This window comes from Branchiostoma lanceolatum, chromosome 17 (assembly GCF_035083965.1).
Source record: "Branchiostoma lanceolatum isolate klBraLanc5 chromosome 17, klBraLanc5.hap2, whole genome shotgun sequence".
Taxonomy (NCBI): domain Eukaryota; kingdom Metazoa; phylum Chordata; class Leptocardii; order Amphioxiformes; family Branchiostomatidae; genus Branchiostoma; species Branchiostoma lanceolatum.
Genome location: NC_089738.1, coordinates 12,588,790 through 12,611,799, shown reverse-complemented (window position 1 = coordinate 12,611,799; position 23,010 = coordinate 12,588,790). Strand labels below are relative to the sequence as shown.

The 23,010-nt window shown below is 42.1% G+C and overlaps 2 protein-coding genes across 2 annotated transcripts; both read left to right on the top strand.

The window, feature by feature from the left end:
• The first annotated feature begins 144 nt into the window (after nt 1–144).
• Nucleotides 145–4,606, top strand: LOC136422752 (divergent protein kinase domain 2A-like). Its single transcript, XM_066410608.1, has 3 exons — nt 145–1,775; nt 2,371–2,671; nt 3,078–4,606. The coding sequence occupies exons 1-3, from the start codon at nt 1,155–1,157 to the stop codon at nt 3,407–3,409; spliced, it is 1,254 nt and encodes a 417-aa protein (XP_066266705.1). The 5' UTR covers nt 145–1,154; the 3' UTR covers nt 3,410–4,606.
• A 400-nt stretch (nt 4,607–5,006) lies between these two features.
• LOC136422751 (sulfoquinovosidase-like) lies at nt 5,007–13,530 on the top strand. The gene is made up of 9 exons (XM_066410607.1): nt 5,007–5,423; nt 6,390–6,733; nt 7,076–7,205; nt 8,289–8,472; nt 8,950–9,678; nt 10,733–11,069; nt 11,479–11,701; nt 12,087–12,263; nt 12,779–13,530. The coding sequence occupies exons 2-9, from the start codon at nt 6,395–6,397 to the stop codon at nt 12,931–12,933; spliced, it is 2,274 nt and encodes a 757-aa protein (XP_066266704.1). The 5' UTR covers nt 5,007–5,423; nt 6,390–6,394; the 3' UTR covers nt 12,934–13,530.
• Nucleotides 13,531–23,010: the final 9,480 nt, after the last annotated feature.

The window sequence follows — 23,010 nt, the reverse complement described above, 5'->3', positions numbered from 1 at the left end:
GACATCTATCATTTCTTAGCTATCTTGTAGTAGAATACTCAATATTTTGACCCATATGATATATGTTATCAAGAAATGTATGAATAGTCTGTCATCAAGTTAGATAAAATGTGCCTTGTAAAAATACCTCCAACTTAATGGTGTGTTCCATTCCCACTATGCCCCATTCAAAATGGAGGTCATGGTCCGTGTACGTGAGAAGAGAGTTCGATATTGATATGTTTACGTGCTTCTTCGGTCATATATTTGCAGGAGAATGATCTTCAACGAGAGGAAACATCTGGAAGTACCGGATACTCGAAGAAATAACGGCGGTCCTCTGGAAAGGTGGCTGCGCCGGGCATAAATCGGGCGGTCGGCGGAGGGAGCTGGGGTCTCCGAGCGCTCGTCCGGGAGTACGGAACGCCTTGATTCAATTAGGGATCAGTGACGCTTAACGTCGGCGTCTGTCTGGATGTTATCACTTCGACGTGATCTGTTTAAGGCCGTCTGAAGGGCAATATTCCATTCTAGGCTGTTAGGGAACGCGCCTCGTATCTATCTATGTGGAGTTAATAGCATTGACCGTGTGCAGTCACTTCTTCCCAGTAGACAGGAAATGTGCGATATGGTCTACATTAGAGAAGGGTAGAGGCTTAAGGCCCGATCGATGATGTTCGTGGACATTGTGTTATACTGAGTGGGATTGTAGGACAGACGGCTTGCTATATTTCACAGAAATAGGAACCGCCGCCCTACAGCTTGCGTGACCAAACACTGAGTAAGGCCATTATTGACAGTGAGATCCAATTTCATTCCAGTGGGACTTGTGTAGGACAGTGATACCATGTCCGTTACGTGTGTGTAATTAATTACTGCTAGCAATATATCCAGTATCTAGATTCCATGGATCTTAGCTGCAAAACTAAAGGCTTCATTTTAGCAAGAAAGCTCAAATGTGTTGGAAGTAGTGGACATTGCTCCAATACAAAAGACTGTTGTTGACTGGAGATGTGTTGTAAATATACGAGAGCAGGCAAATGTTTTTAAGTCACACGTTGTGGACCCAGACATAACGTCATATTTCCAACGGAGCGTGATCGATCTGTGGTAGGCATCAGACGTCAATAATGCATCTGAATAAGTTCTGTCGTGTCCGCATGTAAAGAGATAACATGAGGATGAGAATGAAGCAGTTCCGTCGATTTTTCTCGGGATGGCGGCTACGGAGGATGTGTGGTTTCTTGTTTTTTGCCGTCTTCTTTTACTGCTTTGTTTTCCAACCATTCTCCTACAACCAGCTGACTGACACAACGTTCCTTGGAGAGGACAAATGCCCCGCTTGCTTCGGGACGGACCTCTGCGAAGAGTTTGAAAACGGCAAGATTTTATTCAAGTACTCCTCACGGCTTAGAATATTGGACATCTTCAACATCAAGAATGTGTACTTTGCAATCTATGAAGGGATGGACGTCGCCTTGAAGCGTCTTGGTCACGACTCGGAGTTCGATCAGTTGGACCGATGGATATGCGAGACCGGCAAGGAAGGCCCACAATGCCACATCCCTTCAGTCACGTACTATTCCAACTTTTCTCGCATGATTTACGAAGGGTTGTCCCCCAAGAGCCTCACAGACATGTCGGACATGGTGAGGTGTCCGTCCCAAAGATTGATTGACAGGGTGCTGGAGAAATACGCTGAGCACCTCGGGAAGGAGACAGAGGAACTGTCGTACCAGGAGAAACTCCACTTCCTGTCTACTCTGAAGTTTAACCCAGAACCGCTTATGTTACAGGTCAGTGTACTCGTTTTCTTCTTCTTCTTTTGCTTATACCCTCATCCCCTACTGATCTGTGCATAGAGTAATACAGTTAAACCCATCTAAGGTAACCACTCAGATCTGAAGTAAATGGTCACAGATAATGACACATCATGTCTATAGTAGCCATCTATCTACTGGCACTCTTGACTCACATTAGACAGGTAGTTGCTATATATACAGGATTCTTAACCTCTAGCACTCTGAAGTAGCTGTCTGGCCTCCAATTCTCTATTGGTTATGGGATTAGCTAGCAGGGAAAATTTTAAATTTTCAATGGTCAATGGAAAAGACAATCTACTACAAGGGACCACCAAAAAGTGGCTGCAATGGCCAGCTGGTCCTTATACAGGTGGTAGCAAAAATGCAAGGTGGTAGCTAGTATCTACTAGACTGTAGTAATGTGTGTCCCTTCTTAGCTAAATCAATGACTGAAGCCATGTTCTTGATATGATATGATATGATATGATATGAGGTGATACAACATGACATGATATATGATATTATATAATATAATATGATATGATATGATATGATATGGAACTTAATGGAAGTGAAATACTTTTTCTAGACATTCCCCATCACCGAGGGCTGGCCATTCCCGTTCTACTTCGGAGCCTGTGGTCGCCTGACAGTCGTGCAAAAGTGTGAGAAAACCTTAGGAAGCTACTACAGCGCCCCCTGGCTGAAGAGAGTGGAACTGTCCCTCCAGATGATGAAGATAGCGGAATATCTAACAAACAACGAGGCGGACTTTGCCATGTACCTCACCGACCTGACGTATGAGAATTTCGGGGTGACAAGCGATGGAAATTTATTCTTTATAGACGTTGAGAACGTCATTGTGGTGGACAAGCAAAAGATAAAAACAGGTAAGGGCAGACATTTTCAAATTTTTCTTTTCCCTTACATTTATGTATGGAGCTGGAATAGTTCTAGTATTCTCTAATGATTACATAATTTGTAGTGCATCAGGCAAGAAAGCGGGGTCAAATTGTGACAATAGCATCTGCAGTGCCCCAATTTTACAGGATCATCATCAGGGTTAGGGTTAACCACAAGATTATCAAAGGCTATAAGGCATGCTCTGGTCTGTAGTTGTATTCCTTAGCTTCTGGTTGGTTCCTGTTAATAGTGTTAACATCTTGTCAGTAGCCTTTAATAGGCCTTGGTGTTATATTTGATTACACACAAAAGGCTTTTTATTTCAAGCTTTTTCAAAACCATTTGTCACATCTTGCTGTCTTTAGTGTGATATGTTTGTTTGTTTCCTTTCAGATAAACCTCGCGACTGGAACGCCAGATACCAGTCCCACTTTGACGAGTGTGTGGGCATGCCCAACTGCCTGTCGTTCGACGTGTCCGCGTTGTGCAGATATCTAAACACTGACCACAACTACTACGCGGTGTGCAGAAACATGTTGTCTGACTATGCCTCAGAGATGGGGAAGCCGGGAGGGTTCCTGCACAGCCCGCCGGAAGCCGTGGTTCACGAAGGAAGGTTACAACGTCTCTTAGAGGAGTGCGCCAGACCAAAAACTCCTTTTGGGAGGTTTGACGCTGCGAAGGAACTGATTGAGTTGTTGGGAAGCTTCCTGAAGGAGAGGTGACTGCTCGAATCAGGAAGGCCATCAAAGGCCGTGACTTATTTACAATTCTTCCCACAACTTTCGTGCATAAGGCAGTACCCATCTCCATTTGTATAGCCCTTGGGCCACACAGGTGTGCAAGCACTACTAGAAGGAGGCTAGTACTAGTACTACTGTTACGAAGTCACGATACACTGTGGACATTTTTACACCTGCAAGGATGACAACTCCGGACGTCAGACACCTTTTTAAATTCAAACAAAAGTACACCAGTAGTTTATAGTTTGAATAACAATCTGTACATAGGAGCTTCTTCAAACACTGATTCAAAGGATAGATGACAGATCACACCATTCCACTAGACGACAATTGCTGAGCAACTGCGCGGCGACCAGAATTACATTTATGTGAACTTGAATTTATTATTGGAATATGATGCAAGATGTAAAAGTATGATTCAATATTGTAATCATTAACCACCAACATAACGGGTTAATTGCACTAGCCCAGAGCAAATATGCCCTCTATGGGAATCAAGACAACAAAACACACAAAATATATTTTAAAAATTGTTCTTTATCCATGAAATTCTTTGAGGGACCAGTGAAATGTTTGGTCACTCAGCAGTCACATCCTGTAGTGGACAGGGGGTGTAAGAGATTTCAATGGCTGAGATGCCCCAAACCTATGCACATCCTGAAATATATTCACTGTACAGACTTCAAGAATATATGTCACTTTTAGGGACATGTCTCTTTAGAAAGATGATACATGATGCTTTTTGTAAATGTTCGTTTTGAATCACTTCTCCGCAGCTATGTACTTCCCCGGTTATAAAGTAAAGATGATGTTTGAAAAACGTAAGTACAAGTGTATATATACCCGTTGATATTGTGTGTAAACAATTGAATTGACTTTGAGTTAGTTGTTGCCTGATTGACCCGAGTGTGTTCATTCAATACCTCTTTGAAAGAGGGTATGCATTCCTGCCCAAAAGTTAGCCTGCCTAAATTGCGCTCCTAGTGGCCAGCCCAACCGACCGGCTACCTAGGCCAACTAGCCCCGGGCAGGGAGAGATTAGGTAACAAAGGCTACCCAAAAATCACAACAGATCATCCGGTTGCGTCACTGTTAGCAGCCTAGTTTTACCAACTGAGATGCCCGAATCTAGTATAGTGCGTAAAGGAAATTGTGCTTGTCAATTTACCATTAAACATTGCTAGTCTTCCTAAATTTGCTGGTCCTCCTAAGTTTACCGTTAAGAATTTCCAGGTCCCCCACATGCAGACCCTCTCACAATGCTGATAATGTCCCATCTCACTGTATGGTAAAAAGGCAAAGGCCCCTGAAGCATAGCACCCAATGGCCCACTGTCTGGTGTGCATGAGAGGTTCGAATTCCACCGATAAAAGGAGATTTCATATACTGAGTCAAACCTGGCCGGCCAACCACATGTCACAGACTACCACCGCTATAAATGTCCACCTCTCTACTGGAGGTGAAGATTTAGAATCGTATACCACTGAAAAGACGTACTCAATCTTGCAAAAACACGCATAAAACACTGAAGCTGAATAGGATCCTTACATCTGCTTGGAGATTATGCCTAACAAGCTCCAAAAGGAACAACACACAGTGCAATATTCCTATGCGAAATACATATTTCAATGAGATCGACGTCTCATAATGATGAGAAATCAATTGCAGCAAAAAGAAAATAAGACTGAACAACAGGAAGCCAGCTTGTGGGGCAATTTGGCAGAAAATATAATGCATGCTGTATCGAATACACTGAGCGTAGTAGAACAATGAAGGGTCGCGTGACGCTAGGATCAAAGTACAACGAGGACGACAGGTTGACCTTTGCCGAGGCTGTGATCAGATTGTAACGGACCGTAGGTTTGGTAGGGTAGGGTACGGAAAGGTCTCTCGGTCTCTACTGTAGCATTTAGGCAGCGAGGGATACACCAGGATTTTCCTTACCCACTGCGCCTCCGCTACATATTTCAGCAAACCATAGGATCTAGGAACAAAGGTGAGTAGTAGTGTCGATTACCTTGAACTGGTGTCAAAGTTCAAAGGCACGATTTGCACATGTCGAGACGTAAGCCGTTTTACCAGCCTACCCTTTGACCTATTTTAACTAATGTCAATGCCGGTGATTAGCCCATGATTCTCCCGTGAATGTCTACTACTAGTATGCAACTGGTCTTTTCACTTTGAGCAGCCAAATACTTGCTCAAATGTCCTTGTAAAATGCTTTCTTGCTGACTATAAATACATCCTTCCAATTACCAGTAACCTCCATTAGCATTTATAATCCGCTAGGTTACATAAAAGTACCACTTTGAAAAACAGCGGGTGTGAGAAAGGACATTCTATAGAGATCTCTAGTGCAGTACTCCCAGGCATGCACAGTTTAGATTACAGGAGTAAATTATACTGCATTACTGGGGGACGGTGGGGTGGGGATCTGTTTGTGGTCGTATCTTTTCAGGGTGGCGGAATAATCATGTATCCTAGAATTATTTAAGTAGATGTTAGACACACACCGCTATTTTAAACTACCTTCAGCAAGCTTTCAAAATAGCTTGCTGAAGGTATAGTTTTATACGAAACTAAATGTAGACCAAAAGGTAAGGTTTGTAAAGTGACTTCCACGTGTTGTTTTATTAATGCTAGTAGCGTGCCTCCCACCTTATAGCAGAGAGCTTCAGTAAACACGTTTTTCATGAGGTTGACTGACTTTGCTTGTTGACGGAAGTTTTAGGTAACCAGGTAATATTGTCCATTGTGTAAGCGAGCGGCGCATTCTTTGAGATCGACCTTTGTATGACTCTTATCTTATCAGGTAGTGAATATCAATACGGGCGCGGATGTCATCCATAAGATTTACTTGCTGCGGCTTTTTTCTCGTGCATCGATACTCTGTCCTTGTCCGTTTGAATCTATGTTTTTGATCAATAAAAAGTTAATCATCTGTTACGTTTGATCATTAAAGGCAAGATGCAAGAGGTCTTCCAGCATGTATTGCTGATTGTGACCTTGGCCTTGGTGGCTCCAACCTCGTCACTAGACCTCCAGGACCGCGGCTTCAAGGTCACCCAGTCCACAGACGGGTCAAGTTTGGAGGTCATGTTCGACGGTCTGACCATCATGCATCACGATAGGGAACATCCCGCCATTTCTGTGGGGTCAGGTGTCACGACGTTCAAGGAGACCTACGGCAACTTCTTGATAACCGACAACATTCTGCAGAAGGTCGACCTAGTGAACGTGGAAGTTGCACAGAAAGGAAAGGATAAACATGTTTTGACTTTCAGTGCAAGAAAAGGAGCATACAAGGTTGGTCCTCCCATGTCCTGAATTAATATTTTTAGATATTTCTAATCATTAAAAAAAAAGAGAGACACGATCGTGGGAAATTTTGGCACTTCTTTCTTAAAGCTCATTCTTATAAGCAGCTCTGCCGCTCCATCCATGAATGTAAGACTAGTGTAGCAAATTAAGCATATGCATCATTGAATGTAATAAAGACGCTTTCTAATGACATAACGTTATGATACAAATGATCAAGTAGAAACGGAGGTATGATCAGCCGAAATCGAGTTTGCAATCTTTCTTTGTTGTGGAAACCAGCGTACCAAAAACTGGTCATTTTTCATTTTGTTCTTATTTGCTCTGCAGACGGAAGTGACGTTGTCCTACGATGATAAAAAGGGCCTTGATCACGTGATCACACTGTCCTCTCTACCGAAGGGTGTGAACCGAACCTGGGTCCGACTGTACGCCGAGAGGGAGGAGCATGTCTATGGAGGTACTGATAGAAAAATTCATAACACACAAAAAGTAATCAAGCAGATGTAAGATCCGACTCTGTCTCAGTGTTTTACGCGTGTTTTTATGGCATTTAGTGCATCTTTTTAGTAGCGTATCCTGTTTACTCCTCGAATTTCCCCAAGCGCGATACGCTAGAATGAGGCTGGAATAAGGCATAAAAACGCATAAAACACTGTGCTGCACCTACATCTACGTGAAAACATGGTCTTCAGAAGGTCGGGAGGCCAAGATCGGCTATGAGACAACTGGAGCGCAAAGTTCCAGACCTTTTATTCAGACGGGTTTCGACACTGAGGGAGGACTGCGATGCGAAAGATGTCGGTTAGCTAGAAGATGAGTCCCAACCCTGCACCGAAGTGTTCGTATTGAGGTCACCTGCCGCCCAGACCCTTGCGACAATGCCACAAAGTGCAAGTGTGGAGCAAAGACGTATCTGCTCTGTATTATATGATTGTAAACCCTGCAGCAATTCAGCACAGGCTGCTATTGCACGGGTAATTTCTGACCAATAAACCATTATTAAAGTCGTGGCAAGGTCCGGCATGTGTAACAAGGGCTTTATTTGTGAGACAATTAGTCCGCTCCATACACTACACTTTCCAGGGATGTGGCTCAACTAAAGCAGCCTCACAGTTGTAGCCTGGAATCCATCCTATTTAGCTTTCGGCCGCTACCCTAGCTCCGCTGCGCTACCCAAGCTCCGCTGAGCTTGGGTAGCGCAGCGGAGCTAGGGTAGCGGCCGAAAGCTAAATAGGATGGATTCCAGGCTATCACAGTTGAGCTCCTGGTTCCAATTAGTTGCTGACTGTGAGACCCCAATTCAAATGCTGGAACAGGACATCTCGGTTGGGGCTGCACCCGTCTTTTAGAAGGGACGTAAAATGATGGTCGACCTGTCCCGTGTTCTGGATGCCTCGAGCACGTTAAATGGGAAGGGCTAGTAACCTCTCCCTGTAAAATATACCTTGCTACATAAAGAAACAGCAAGGAAACTTGTTGTTGAAGTTATGTGCCACTAGGCACTTCAAGGTGAACAACAACATGTATTACATTACTACAGGTGGTGAGCAGTTTTCTCACTTTGACCTGCGGGGTCACAGTTTCCCGATGTGGGTGCGTGAGCAGGGTGTGGGGCGGCAGAAGTGGGACCTGATCACGCACGTGGTGGACCAGGCACACGGGGGCGGCGGGGGAGACTACCACACCACCTACTGGCCGCAGCCCACCGTCGTGTCTTCCAGGCGGTAAGAGAAGCACCTCTTTATCAATCTTCAGGTAGATCTTTGGCCAGTCAGAAACAGTCACGATTCGCCCCAAAGATTTGACTTGGCAATGTGACCAGAGCTTGGGCCCAGTCAGAAACAGTCACGATTTTGCCCCAAAAGATCTACTTGGAGATTACATATTTCATATCACATTATCCCGCTACATTTGCCGTTAGGATAATGAAGGTAGTGCGAGAGGATTAAACGTAACCTCCCTTTTGGGCGCAACTTGGCACTTCGTATTGAACTTGGGGTCACCTGAATTTGAGGGGACGGATTTATAGTGGATGTTGTTCAAGTTTGGGTAGAGTGATATTTCTATATCTGCATTGTTATAGTTTTTTTATCATTCAACGCTATATTCAATATCAATTTTGGTCCAGATGTACAAGTAATATACCATAGAAACAGCGTGTCCTGTCTTATGGAGCAGTTGTTCTGGTGCCTTCACCACAGATACTTCTGTCATTTCACCACAACCAACTACATGGTCATGGACTTCAGTCACCCCGATCACCACGAGATCCAAGTCTGGGGGGATCCCGGTCAGATCGTCTTAGACAGCGGCCACGATTTCTCCGACGTGTCTAAGAAGCTGAGCGGAGTTCTCGGACGACAGCCTCCCTTACCTGAGTGGGTGTACGACGGCGCCATTCTCGGCGTACAGGGAGGAACTGAAACTGTGCTAGAACATCTGCAGCAAGCTGAGAAGAACGGAGTCAAAGTGAGCGCGCTGTGGATACAGGACTGGGTGGGGAAGCTATACACATACCTCGGGAAGCGACTTTACTGGGACTGGGCATGGGATGAGTCTCAGTATCCAGGACTTGACAACGTCATCAAGGAATACAAGTCGAAAGGGGTGCGGTTTTTAGCGTACATAAATCCTCATTTCATCGTCGAAGGGCCGATGTTTAAGGAGGCGAACTTGAAAGGATATTTGATCACAAACTCAAGCGGACAGAGTTACCTGCAAGATTTTGGAGGCTTCTACTGCGGAACTGTCGACCTGACGAATCTAGAAGCTTACCAGTGGTTTAAGGGCGTGATGAAGAGGAACATGGTAGACCTTGGGTTTGCCGGGTGGATGGCGGACTTTGGGGAGTATCTTGCGACGGACATGGTGTACCATAGCGGCGAGTCTGCCGAGACGGTGCATAACCTCTACCCTGTACTGTGGGCAAGGTAAGACAAGAAACTTGCGTCTTGTGTCTTGAGAAACACGTCGTTTACGTGTAGCCTCTACCAGGCCCCCGTCCTATCGCTGGGAAAATAGTAGAAATCGGCAGAGGTACTCCGCTATACAGGGTAGTCCGCTACACAGTGAAGCTCCATTGTCGATGGACGAAGATAATGGTGCTTCACTGTATAGCGGACCCTGTATAGCGGAGTACCTCGGCCGATTTCTACTATTTTCCCAGCGATAGGACGGGGGCCTGGTAGAGGCTAGTTTACGTGCCCTAACCTGACAAAAAACGGTTTAGGTCACTTTTTGTTTTGGTCATCAACTGATGAGAGAAAAAGCATGAGCCTTTAATGCACACTGGGTCACCCCTACTCTTCTCGATAATGCCACTGACGAAAAGTAGTGGATGCTACTTGAAACGTCTGACCGTTTCCAAAATCATATCCAGTTGCTTAAGCAAGGCCATGTTTATTTGATTATACGGATGACATCCGCGTGCACATCAATTTTCGTCCATTCCCACCAAAAAAAGAAGAAGTTTTCTTCCCATCGTGGAAAGCAGCTATAAAATGAGCAAATATATGCCGTAAATTGCAAAAAGATATTTCGGAAAACGGATACTAATGTCTAGAACGCCAAACTCAAAGAAGAAGATGTGAAAGACCAAAAATAAAAATCCCTTCTTTGGTATACCATTCTCTGTCTGTTTTGTCATTTCTTCAACCTTCTTGACCTCGTAAATTTCATAATGAAGGCAACTTTTTTTTGAAAACTTTGTTTTATTATTCGCCCGCTCGCATGAGTTTTAGGGTTCCCCGAGCATGTCATCCATATAATCAAATCAACATGGCCTAACTGCTACTAGTATTTGACGTATCTTATTACCTGGATGTTTAACCTTCATAGACGTTCTTGATAAGTGTGTTGGCTTCTTTATAACGTGTATGGCGCTTGACGCCTGAGGCGGCCCTATACACGTGCCCTCCGAAGGATGATTTTACATGTCGATTAGTACATCAAAAACAGATAGTGAATATGTTTTCCTCTTGTCAGATTAAACAGGGAGGTGGTTGAAGAAGCGGGAAAGCTTGATGAAATCACCATCTGGATGCGGGCAGGCTACTCTGGGAGCGAGAACTACACCTTGCTGGCCTGGGCAGGAGACCAGACAGTTGACACGCGTATCCACGACGGCCTCGCTTCCGTCATCCCTGCAGCCCTCTCATTGGCTGTTTCGGGCTTCGGACTGCACCACTATGATATAGGGGGGTACATAACTCTGCCCACGATCTACAGAACGGAGGAAGTTCTGCTGAGGTATGCGGAGGCAGCCGTGTTCACACCTGTGATGAGGACACATGAGGGGAACCGACCAGACGACAGTTGGCAGGTACGACTCCATCACTTTGCCCACTTTGCGTTCTATCATTCAAGGTTAGAGTGTTTGGGTTCGAATCCCTAGCAGGTCCCAATGCCCCCCTGGGAAAGGCACTTAACATAAATTGGCTCACTCGATTCAGGTGAAATGAATACCTAGCTTTGGTTGGAGACGTCCTCTCGGATCTACGTAAACCGGGGGTCCCGTGTTTGAGGAGAGGCATATCTCGAGCACGTTAAAGAACCACTACACTTGGGGGTCCTTCCCGTCGTGAGTGGATCAAGCGTGGATCGTCCGGTCTTTACGCAGCTTGTACCTACCGTGCAAAACTTGGTGTGTTAGTTGTACTTACACCTTTTCGCTTGTAGGAAGCTTTAGAGTAATGAGGATAAATTAATCATAAACGAATCGTCAAACACAGGTTTTCAGCTCGGCAGACACTCTACGCCAGTTCGGCCGGCTAACCCGGATGTATGTCTACCTGGCCGGCTACACCAAACAACTGGTGCGGGAGAACAGCATCCTGGGAATCCCCGTTCAAAGACCGCTGTTCTTCCACTACCCAGACGACCCACGTGCCTTCACGGAGCAGTATCAGTACATGTACGGGCCAGACTTACTAGTGGCACCTGTGTACCATGAAGGTGGGTTTGATATGACAAAAATGAAGTAGAAAAGTTGTGTAGCTGATAGTAGCGCGAAATCCTACAAGTGAACTCGCTTGACGTCAAATCCAAGATGGCGGCGCCCATCGACGCCGACAAGAACAAAATATTTTTTCTATAATAACCTGTAATAACAGAAACTCTTTTACAATACTATTTAAAAAACAAGGAAACAGAATTGTTGTAACTTCGGATGATTTCAAATGAGACTACTAACGTTATGTACAGAGAAACTAAGTCCTACAAATGTGGATTTTCTTCAAAATAGCTTAAACAGCTGTTTTCTAGGTTCTGATCCATAAGACACACATACATGTATTAGACAAATATGATCTGCACTTTGTGTTCCTTTTTCCTTTCTCAGAGGTAGACACCTGGGACGCGTACCTGCCAGGTGAGACGGAGGAGTGGGTTCACCTGTGGACAGGTGTTTCCTACTCGGGTGGGCAGGTGATCAGCGTCAGTGCACCTGTAGGGGAGCCGCCTGTCTTCTACCGCGCCGCGTCAACCTGGGCGAACGTCTTCAGGAAGATTCCGACAGGTACTGAGTTATGGTCCTCTTCAACTGCTTTCAGTGCGTCTCTGCGTCGATGGCCTTTTGCTTTGGCAAGCGACCAAGGCGTTGAGAGGTGACGGGTTCGATTCCTGATATTCCTGGCTAAACATTATTGATTATAATTGATTAAGCATAAATGTACAATAAAGGTCTTTCATTCATTCATTCATTGATTGCCATTTAGTGTTTAGGAGACATTCATTCTAATGCTTGTAGTACATGTAGTAGCTATTGGCTTATTGGTTGTGTTGTTACTTTCGTGATCGCGGTCAGCATTCAAATGCAACCTTAAAAAACGTTTACGTCTGCTAATTTTTTTCTAATTTTTTCTCTTTTGTTTTTGGTTGGTTATGTCAGAAAACAGTTTCTAGATCATCACAATTCTCCATGTATACAACAAATCTTCGAACACCCTTTGAAACTACCAGCACACATCGAACAATGCTTTCCTGTCAACATTTAGTGCACATCGAACAATGCATTCCTTTCAACATTTTCAGAGTTCCCGAGACTGCTTGATGTCACACCGCCCACCTCACGATGGGGTCTCCTGTGGCACCTGAGAGTCACCGCCGTCCTCCTGGCTGTTGTTGTGGGGTCATTCCTCGCTTGTTCCTGCGTCCTTTACCGCAATAAGAAGAGTAAAACCTCGTAAAGATGGATCTCGGTGATTCACCGAAGCTTGGTGTTTTAGCGAAACAAAAAGATTAACTTTCCAAATATGCGCAAATAATTTTAGATGATGAAAGTTATTTCATGATCAAACGAAAGTTGTTGCTTATCATAGTACTGTATCTTTTTTTAAAGAAAATCACATATTGTTTTTTATGTATTGAGGATATTTAATGGAATGTAATTGTACAAAATCTAGACGATCGTCGTAAGCAGAGCAACAAAGTCTTGTGGCCAAATTATCCTCGCTGAAGTCTGTTAATCGTGCAAAAGTAGCTTTTACCAATGTTATTTGATGTTTGAGATGTAAAGGTTACGTGTTTAGATCATTATAAAGTCTTAGATGCTGATTTAGGACAATTATAGACCATGACTTTTGTTACATACACGTAAACTGAAATCGGATACGTCGAAAATAGCTTCATCTTCTCTTGGTAAAAAGGGTTATTACCCAGCGCCCTCTGGCGAAATAGACGGACAGTGCTAACATCGGGGTGATCTTTAAATTAAAGTTATCATAAAACTGATGGTTTGTTACTGAAACTAATAAAACTTTATCAAATAAACTATACAAAAACAACTTTCATGTTCGCGCGCGCGCGCGTGTGTGTGTGTGTCTATGTGTGGTGTATGTGCTGTTCAGCACCAAGGACAGATGTAATCTGCAGCCACAGAGACATGTTCCTAGATATGTCAACTTCGATTTAGAGTGTAGATAACCCGAAATAATAACACTGCCAATTTGATGTTGTGACATATTTCTACCTAATAACATCACGTAAAACATAACCGCTTTCCCTCGGCGCCCAGGCTTACATTGTGCCCACAAGGATTCCACAAACCTTACAGCATTTTGAAAGGAAAATCTATTGATAGACAAACAGGAAAAACACCGTTGCATTTTCTCAACGTCTCCGTGTTTCACAAATACATGAATGAATGGAATTTGGACGTGGCAACTCCTCAGAAAGTGACAATTTACGGGACATGTACAGTCGACCACGTCCATTGGTAAATTGTAAAGGAAACGTGTCGTTTATGACATAATTTACCATGGCTTTATTTGTAAAATGTCTTAAATACTTTCATTCTAGATTTTGAATATTTGCATTTTTGAAAACAAAGTCAGATAAGCCTAAAAATGTAAACCCCTTTGTGAGCCTTTCAGATTGTCCCCATTCCCGAAAAGACGGGAATTGGCAATTTGACGGTCGTTTTAGCCACTTTTATGGGGGCGGCCGGGAGCGGTACTGCAGATTAGGCTATGATAGGGTATGAAATCCCGACTTGTAACTGCGAACATATACAGGAAATGAAGCTTAAAGCCAGTGAAAACGTTCTGAAATAGGTACACACATCTAGAATGACCTTTTACACACGATTTGACATAAAAAGGATAACTTTCAGTCGCCGAGCGAGGATCCCGCGTAACACCATGTCCGCCCGTAAAAGCGCCACCTACATTCATGAAGGCATCATACATGTACCTTTTATGTGATATGTGCGAGCATTAGCAGCTTTTCCTTTTATAACTTAGGCATTTTCTTACAATGAACCAGATAAACTCACAAGAAAGACTGTGATTACTGGCACGATATAGGTATATAAGAATATACCTCAAATCGTATACCATATGTTCTTGTCAATTAGTACGTAGACGTGTTTTAGATAAATCTTTGTTTTCCGGGTTGAATATACTCCCCATATTTTTGAGGAGATAAACGTAGAGGCCTAACACAGTCAGTCAGAACTTTCTAACAATTCCCACCAAGTGATTTTAGATGGATACGTCAGTTTACATCTTAAGTTCCAGTTTAGTTGTTTTTACTTCAATGAACGAACGACATTATACGTCCACATTTTTATTTCAAACACAAGATATCCCTCAATATATAGTGTGGGCACTAAACGAACCATGTTTCCTTCCATATCATGTTGTATATATCCGGAAGATTCTGCTTTAGAAATTAGTTTCGACATTTCTGTAGTCACTTCCGCATTTACAGTGGTCACTGTCACATAACATGTTGCAAAACAAAAGTCCATAGCCGGCCATAGTGCCACTGCAAATGCATTTACAAACGGATATTTCCGATGGTGCCGATACCAAGTACTTTTAGAGTGCAAAAAAGTAATGACAAAGTTCCATCTAGTATACATGTACATCCACTACTGTCATCTGAATCAATCATATCATAACTCAAGATTCTTTAATGTGAACTACCAATGAACCACGACAAACAATATGTTAGCATAGCACTTAACAAACAGCAGCCTGATGTTATCGAAATATAATTTGAATGCACTTGTAATGAACATACTTAGAAACATATATACATTTAGTGAACACACTTTCCAGGTAAATCTACTCGGCCGGAAATCTTATCTCGAGCTGATAAATCCCAAGATTTTGGTCATATATGGTGATGGTACATATTAAAGGACAAAATGCCTTCTTACAATGTATAGCTCCTCTTCTAAAGTTTCCGTCTCTTTCGTATTGCCAAAGCTTTAGACTATAAATATTCATGTACCTTACATCACAAAACATCACAGGACAAACCCTGAATTCTACACCACCCTGCCTTTTTACAAGATGTCCCCATCTTTGTAAAGTTTCCATTTAAGAGTCATTGCACGAGAAAACCAGACAAAACCAGGCAGAGGTGGGAAGATGGGGGTCGGCCAAATCGGCTCAAACTTTGTATGTGTGATAGGTATGTGGAACTATGAACAGCCATATAATTAAAACCCTCCAGCTATTTTTCGTTATGGCGTTCTGGGACCCCCCTCCGAGACCCTCAAAAATCCAACCTTTTATGGCTGAAAATTACTGATATTGCAATGGCTACCCTGAAAATTCTGATGAAGATACGATTATAAGTTTTATATTTCCATATAGCATGAATTCCCTAGTTTTACCTACCAAAAGTTGAAGGTGAAGCATTGAAGTTATAAGGGTGTGCTAGGGGGTTACCAGAACCAATGAAAGCAGAATTTTCATATCTTTGAATTTTAGTCATTTTAAGGGGCATTATCTGCCCTGGGCAGTGGCTTTGGAGAATGGTTTTACTGTTGCTGGAGAGAGAGACATCTACTGATTCAAAAACAAGCGTCGTTTAATTGGGCCACTCATAACGCGCGCCGTGAATGGGGGCTCTTTATGGGCATTTTTCGGGTTTGGGGCTATAATAAATCAGGTTGTGACGTCTCACTACGGGGAAGATTATGGCAATTTTTTCTGCCGCTGGGTCAAAACAATGCATAATTGTCATAAAATGCTAGCACAAATCAGCAATGTTGATTTGGGCTCTACATGGGGGATATAAAGATACTTAAAAATAAATTAATGTTGTTTTACACATTTTACAGTTGCTCTCTAAGAAGAGCAGTTCCACACTATATAGTAATATGCATATTCATTCCTTAAATGGTACTTAATGAATAAAGGCTATGTATGGGGGTTATCAGAACTCCACATTATCATTGGTACATACCCGTACACATGGGTGCAGAGCTACATATACTTTTATGGACAATTAAGAAATTAGACTATGACAAATGTGAAGAGCAATTTTAGATTTTAGCAACATACATTCTGACGGTCAATCAGGATCAGAACAGGTATCATACTGAATTCAACAAATTGCAGTTTACAGATTATAAAACTTTCAAAGTGTTCTCAAAAACGTAGCCCATTACTGTAGCATGTAATGTAATTTTCATTCCCAGGGTTACACATACCATATTAAACTTTTGATGCTACATGTATCTATAAAGTGCATGCAATTCTTAAAATCATGCCATAGGACCATTGTAACAGACATACGCGTTGAACAGATGAATATCATTATGCAAAAATTGAAGTCCAAGATCATGCACATCATCTTGTTCTTCACTCAGTCTGACTCTCAAGAAGGTGATTAAGAAGGATGTTGCTTTACAGGATGATGATCCTTATTCTGTCATGCTTCACAGGGACTTGTAAAGAAACTTATGTCACCTCACAGAGGATGAAATGAATGAGATGATACAAAAATATCAACTATTGCCATCATCTATCATTGTGAGAAACAAACATCTGCAAACACGCCAAATGTGTAGGGCTGAATGCCTTGAAGCTGATAGGAGTGACGCATCGCAACTTCCCCGTACTTGCCACTTGCCATTAACACGACCAGTATACGGGAAAGCCTCCTACGTCTGCGCACCTGCACATGTTGGGCTGTTTCTATGGACTTTACTATGTTATGAAGCATTGACTTTTAGCAATGCACTATCATCTGTATTACGGTAATAATATATACAAAGAATTTCAGTGATGCCCTTAACTTTTTTCAATCTTTGAGATTTCACATTCCCATAACAATATGACAACCTCTAACCGCCTACAGCAAATGTATGTTTTGGTGTTTTTTTTTTAATCAAATGCTGTTAGTTTTGATACTGCATTGGTTGAACAATATTCTATTGCAGTTGTAGCATAGTACTTAACCACTTAGCTCCCAAGTACCTGGCTGTCCCGCTAGCCAATAGCCAGGTGCCTTGTATTGCATGAATTGTGTTGAATATTGTATCATTTTAGACTTTTTTAATGGGTAAAAGAGATTAAAATTACTAGTTACAATCATTGGCTGAGCTCTTCGAGAATGCTTGATGCCAAATATTGAATGTTCTTTGACATGGAACAATTGCAACTGCAATGTACAATCTGTTGATTTCATTATGATTCATGAGTTTAAAACTGTTCCCTGACATTTGTTATAGTGACGTCTTGCTTCTTGATTTTCCATACAGATGCGTGTACCAGTGATATCACATATATGGGTCCTGATAACCCCCATACATAGCCTTTTCACTATTGACCACTTCATAATTGCACATACATTTTTAGTAAGTAATTTACTGATTAACGTCTTAAAAAGCAACTGTAAAATGTGCAAAACAACCTTAATGTACTTTTAAGTAACCTTATATCCCCCATGTAGAGCCCAAATCAACATTTCTGATTTGTGCTAGCATTTTATGACAGTTATGCATGGTTTTCACCCAGCGACAGAAAAAATTGCTATAATTTTCCCCGTAGTGAGACATCACAACCTGATTTATTATAGCCCCAAACCCGAAAAATCCCCATAAAGAGCCCCCATTCACGGCTCGCGTTATGAGTGGCCCAATTAAACGACGCTTGTTTTTGAATAAGTAGATGTCTCTCTCTCCAGCAACAGTAAAACCATTCTCCAAAGCCACTGCCCAGGGCAGATAATGCGCCTTGAAAATGATTAAAATTCATAGAGATCAAAATTCTGATTTCATTGCTTCTGGTAATCCCCTAGCACACCCTTATAACTTCAATGCTTCACCTTCAACTTTTGGTAGGTAAAACTAGGGAATTCATGCTATATGGAAATATAAAACTTATAATCGTATCTTCATCAGAATTTTCAGGGTAGCCATTGCAATATCAGTAATTTTCAGCCATAAAAGGTTGGATTTTTGAGGGTCTCGGAGGGGGGTCCCAGAACGCCATGACGAAAAATAGCTGGAGGGTTTTAATTATATGGCTGTTCATAGTTCCACATACCTATCACACATACAAAGTAAGAGCCGATTTGGCCGACCCCCATCTTCCCACCTCTGCCTGGTTTTCTCATGCAATGACTCTTAAATGTCTATTTCTTTATTGACCTCTCAACTATGAATATACATATAACTTACATCATAAAATGACATCACATCACAAAGTTTAAATTGAATACCATGCCACCTTCTTACAATATGTCCTCTCCCTTGTAAAGTCTCAATTTGAATTTCAGAAGTTTCTTTAGTGACTAACCTCTCAACTATAAATATGCATATGCCTTACAAGTTATAACGTAGAATAATACCACAACACAAACTTTGAGCTCTACACCATCATAGTGCTATATTGTAATATTCAGGCCATACAGAGTGCATTGTGTTGAAATATCACTACCATTTTTACATTCGGTGATGGCTCAATTAACACTTTTCGAGTTTTTACTTTCTTAACAGTTACAATGTCTAAACGTGATTTATACTCACAAATGATATAGTTTGTGAGTACAGTCATCTCAAAATAGGACAAAATTTGCGCTTTAACCCCTGAAAATATTACTGTAGTTCCACAGAATGCAGAAAAAAAGAGGGATGTTTAGTCATCAAGTTTGACTGCCTCACATTTCTTTAACTTCTACAGTGTAAAACGTCTCGATGATAAAAGCGGCGTATAAACATTCTTATTCGTACAGTCAGCTTTGTTTCTTCCATAGAAAACATTTTCTTTACGCGAAATATCGGAGTGCTGCTGATAGTCGGACAGTCTACGGTACGATCCATTCGTACCAGTATTAGTGGCAGTCGAGACGGATTCCAGACGGAAATGTTCAGCTAGACAGTTAGCTATGATTCTCTCATACGTGGTGTCTTGTTTCTGTGGGTTGATGTAGCCACGGTAGCCGTTAGATTCGGTCACGGCGACGGGGATATTATTACGATTTGACTGATTCGTGCCTACGATTTGAGAAATGGCTTCTTCAATAGTAGTAGTACTGAGGTTAGTAGCCTTTTCCCAGGCATTGCTCCTCTGGAGCGGGTCAGCAAGGGCAATGATATCGTCCGGATCCTCGTACGTCCCTGCCGTAACGTCTGATAATTCGTTTGGACCTGTGGTCTGCGGAGAAGGGTCTTGTTCGAGGGACAGCTGAGTGAAAGAGTCACTGTCCCTTTCGTACACGGGGTGTATAGGTGTAACGGCTCCGGTTAATTCAGAAGTTTCCTGAGATTCTTCTAATTCTGCACCATCCGTTGATTCTACATTTTTGTTAGGTGGAACCTGATTTTCATCATTCTGTCTGTTTTGTACGACCATTTTAGCAACTACGATACCAGCCACCACTTCAAGAAAAATAGAAACAGCCACAATGACAATTGCGATAGAGTCTGTAGTGTTGATAGCCACTTTGTTGTTAGCCACTTGGTTAGTGACATTACTATTATTACCGATCTCATTCTTAGTTGAGGGCTGCGTAGCTGTATACTCATTTCGGCCAGCTAATGACACTGTGATATGTTGTATGGTGTTATCAACCGCCGTTGTGTGTTTTTGTGTTTCAGTCACTTCTTCTTCTATCGTTTGGCAGGCTTTTAGGTTTGCTTCGTGTAACGGAACATTATGTAGGTTTTCTGGACTTTTACATTTCGGCAAGCCATTGACAAGAAAATCGTCAAAAATCAGATCCTCTCTTACATTAGATGTACAAGTAAGTGGCCAGCACTGGTGAAACGCAAGAGCCATTTCTGATAACCACGACATGCGACAGTCGCAGTGAATGGGATTACCGTGTATATACCTGTACCCTCTTTTCGTACTTCTTTTTGTAGACATGTACATCAACTTTGTAATTATTAGAGAAGGATTGTTCAGGTTCACCAAAGAGAAGGTATCCAGCCGATTATAGGCCACGTTTACCGTATATAGAACCTCTGCACCTTTTGTGACCAAGTCAAGTCCGACGGAGGTTAACCGATTGTGAGATAAATCAAGCTGGGTAAGGCTCTTCATATGCTTCAAAGATTCCCACGCAAATGTTGTGATGGTGTTGTGGCTGAGATTTAACATGCAGACAAACGGAAAGGCAGATAAATCATGGATGGTTTGAATGCGGTTGTGCTGAAGGAACACCTTGTACAAAAAATGCGTTCGCCTAGCTGGTAGACTGGTTATGTTGGAATGTGGGCAATCAATCTCAATGACAAAACCCTTTCGAACATAACACCTGGTTGGAAACGAATCACTCAATACTCGATTTGCAATTAGTGCTAACTGTATAAAACTGGCGAACATAAAGCATTGCATGATTATTCTGTATTCCTATTTAGTGCGATTGACAATTCAATTCTGGAACGAACTAGTGCTCAGTACAATGTTGACCACGGTTGATGTGCTCAGAAATGCTCACTGTGGGAGGAAAAGCCAGTCGCTTGGGTGGGTCTTACGCAACGTGATGATTGGTCTGCAGGTGATGAGGACTTTGACATCAGGGTGAACGTCAGAATCTGCTTTAAAACAATTTAGTTCAAGAACATTTTTTAGTTTTATTGTTCAGTTTCGCTGAAAGGCTTGTAGTTTCAGACAGGCTTTGGAGTGTACGTTATTGTGTTCAAAAAACGTTTGCTTGGGATCTTAATTTAATCAAACAAATGATCTTTCCTCAGCTCAGGAACACTCGTACAATTTATAACAAGAAATGGTGAGTAGTGACCATACAAATACATGTATCAGTCAGTTAAGAAGCTTCATTTTATTTATTACGTTTCTGGATACCACTTTCTGAAAATTGGAGCCAAGGACTAAGTAATGCGACGTCTCTCATTTCAGATATTAAATCAGATTTCAGTAGGATAACAAGAACAAGAACATGAACTACACCTACCTAATAGTTAGCTTGCTTATAATATCAGACCGTTCGTCAAGTTGTGATGACACACATTGGAAGATAAGTGACAGAGAAAGAGCGACGTCGCGATGCCGATTCCTTTGCACCGGGCGACAGTGTGTTGATTATATACTCCTAATGCAAGTTCGTAAATAAAATCAAAATGTTTCAATGGAACAGAAAAGAAATTGAGAACCAGGACAGAAAGCAGTGGAGAAGGACATTGTGTTGTGAAGAAGTTGAAGTGCAAACTTGGAAGCTAGGGACATCCACTGAAAACCACGAAGACGGTATTTTTTAATACCTCAGCATTTGTAGCATTGATATATCTTTCTGATGATTGAATGTTCAATAAAAGGAGGACCGGAGTTTCAGGAGGAATGGCTGTAAGAGATGCATGAACCGTAAAAAGAATAAGACGTATACGTAAGCAAGAAAACATCATACCTGTCAAGATAAAATTGTCTTCTCAAGTAAACAGTGTCTCGTGGTGTACACTGTCGTCTCGTGATTTGAGCTGTATACTTATCAATTGTCAGTGAGCATTTGATTGGGCAGACCATGGAGTGACGTAACCATGTATCAATTCATCAGGTATTTCATTGAACCCAAGCAACCATCTCTTCATACCCACTGCCACCTGATAGGTCTATCATAGTGCAATTACAGTTTCTCAAAGATTGTGATTCAGATTTAGCTTCAGACTGTCCATCTTTTTCTTTACAAACTTAAGATTTTGTCTTTCAATGCATTTCACAAAAAATACATGCAATCCTTCTAATCTGAGTTTGTGTTATTACTTTTCTCTGTGCGATGTCTCGTGTAGTAATATTCCCACGCTGTTCATGAGCAGAAAAAAACGTGAGAGTGACGTGCAGAAGTAGACTAGTTTCGAGAAGAGTTGATTAGATGGAGCGTATAATGAAGTTACGTGACGTGATCTTATCAAGTGTGTGAACAGAGAAGCCTCGGCACAGTAACTAAGTTTCCAACAAACCCCACCTAGTGGCTTATTTTAGATAGATACATCTGTTCTCGTCTTCAGTTTCATTTTTTTTACTGTTTCCTCCCACTATCATATTGTGTCTGTTCAGAAAAAAATCTGTTTTAAACGTTCATCCTGGCTCATTTAACATTTTCCCACTTTTCACTCTCTAATATTTACAATATCTAAACAGTGTCATATACTCAGAAATGATATGGTTCCCATATGTAGGTGTAATTAGTATCCATCATTTTAAGGGCCATCCCAAAATAGGGCTGAATTTTAGCTTAACCCCAGCAAAAATGAAAAAAGAATGTTTAGTCGTCATCAAGTGTGACCGCCTTACATTTCCAGAGCTCCTACAACGAAAAACGTCTCGAGAATACACCTGTTGTATAAAAGGGAACATTAGCTTTGTTTCCTCCATAGAAAACGTCTTACACGCGAAGTATCGGGGCGCTGCTGACTTTCGGACAACCCACGGCACAATTCATTCGTACAGGTATAAGTGGGATTCGAGACGGATTCCCGATCCAGACGGCACTGTTCATCTAAACAGTAAGGTATGATTCCCCCGTACGTGGTGTCTTGTGTTTGTCGGTTGATGTAGCCACGT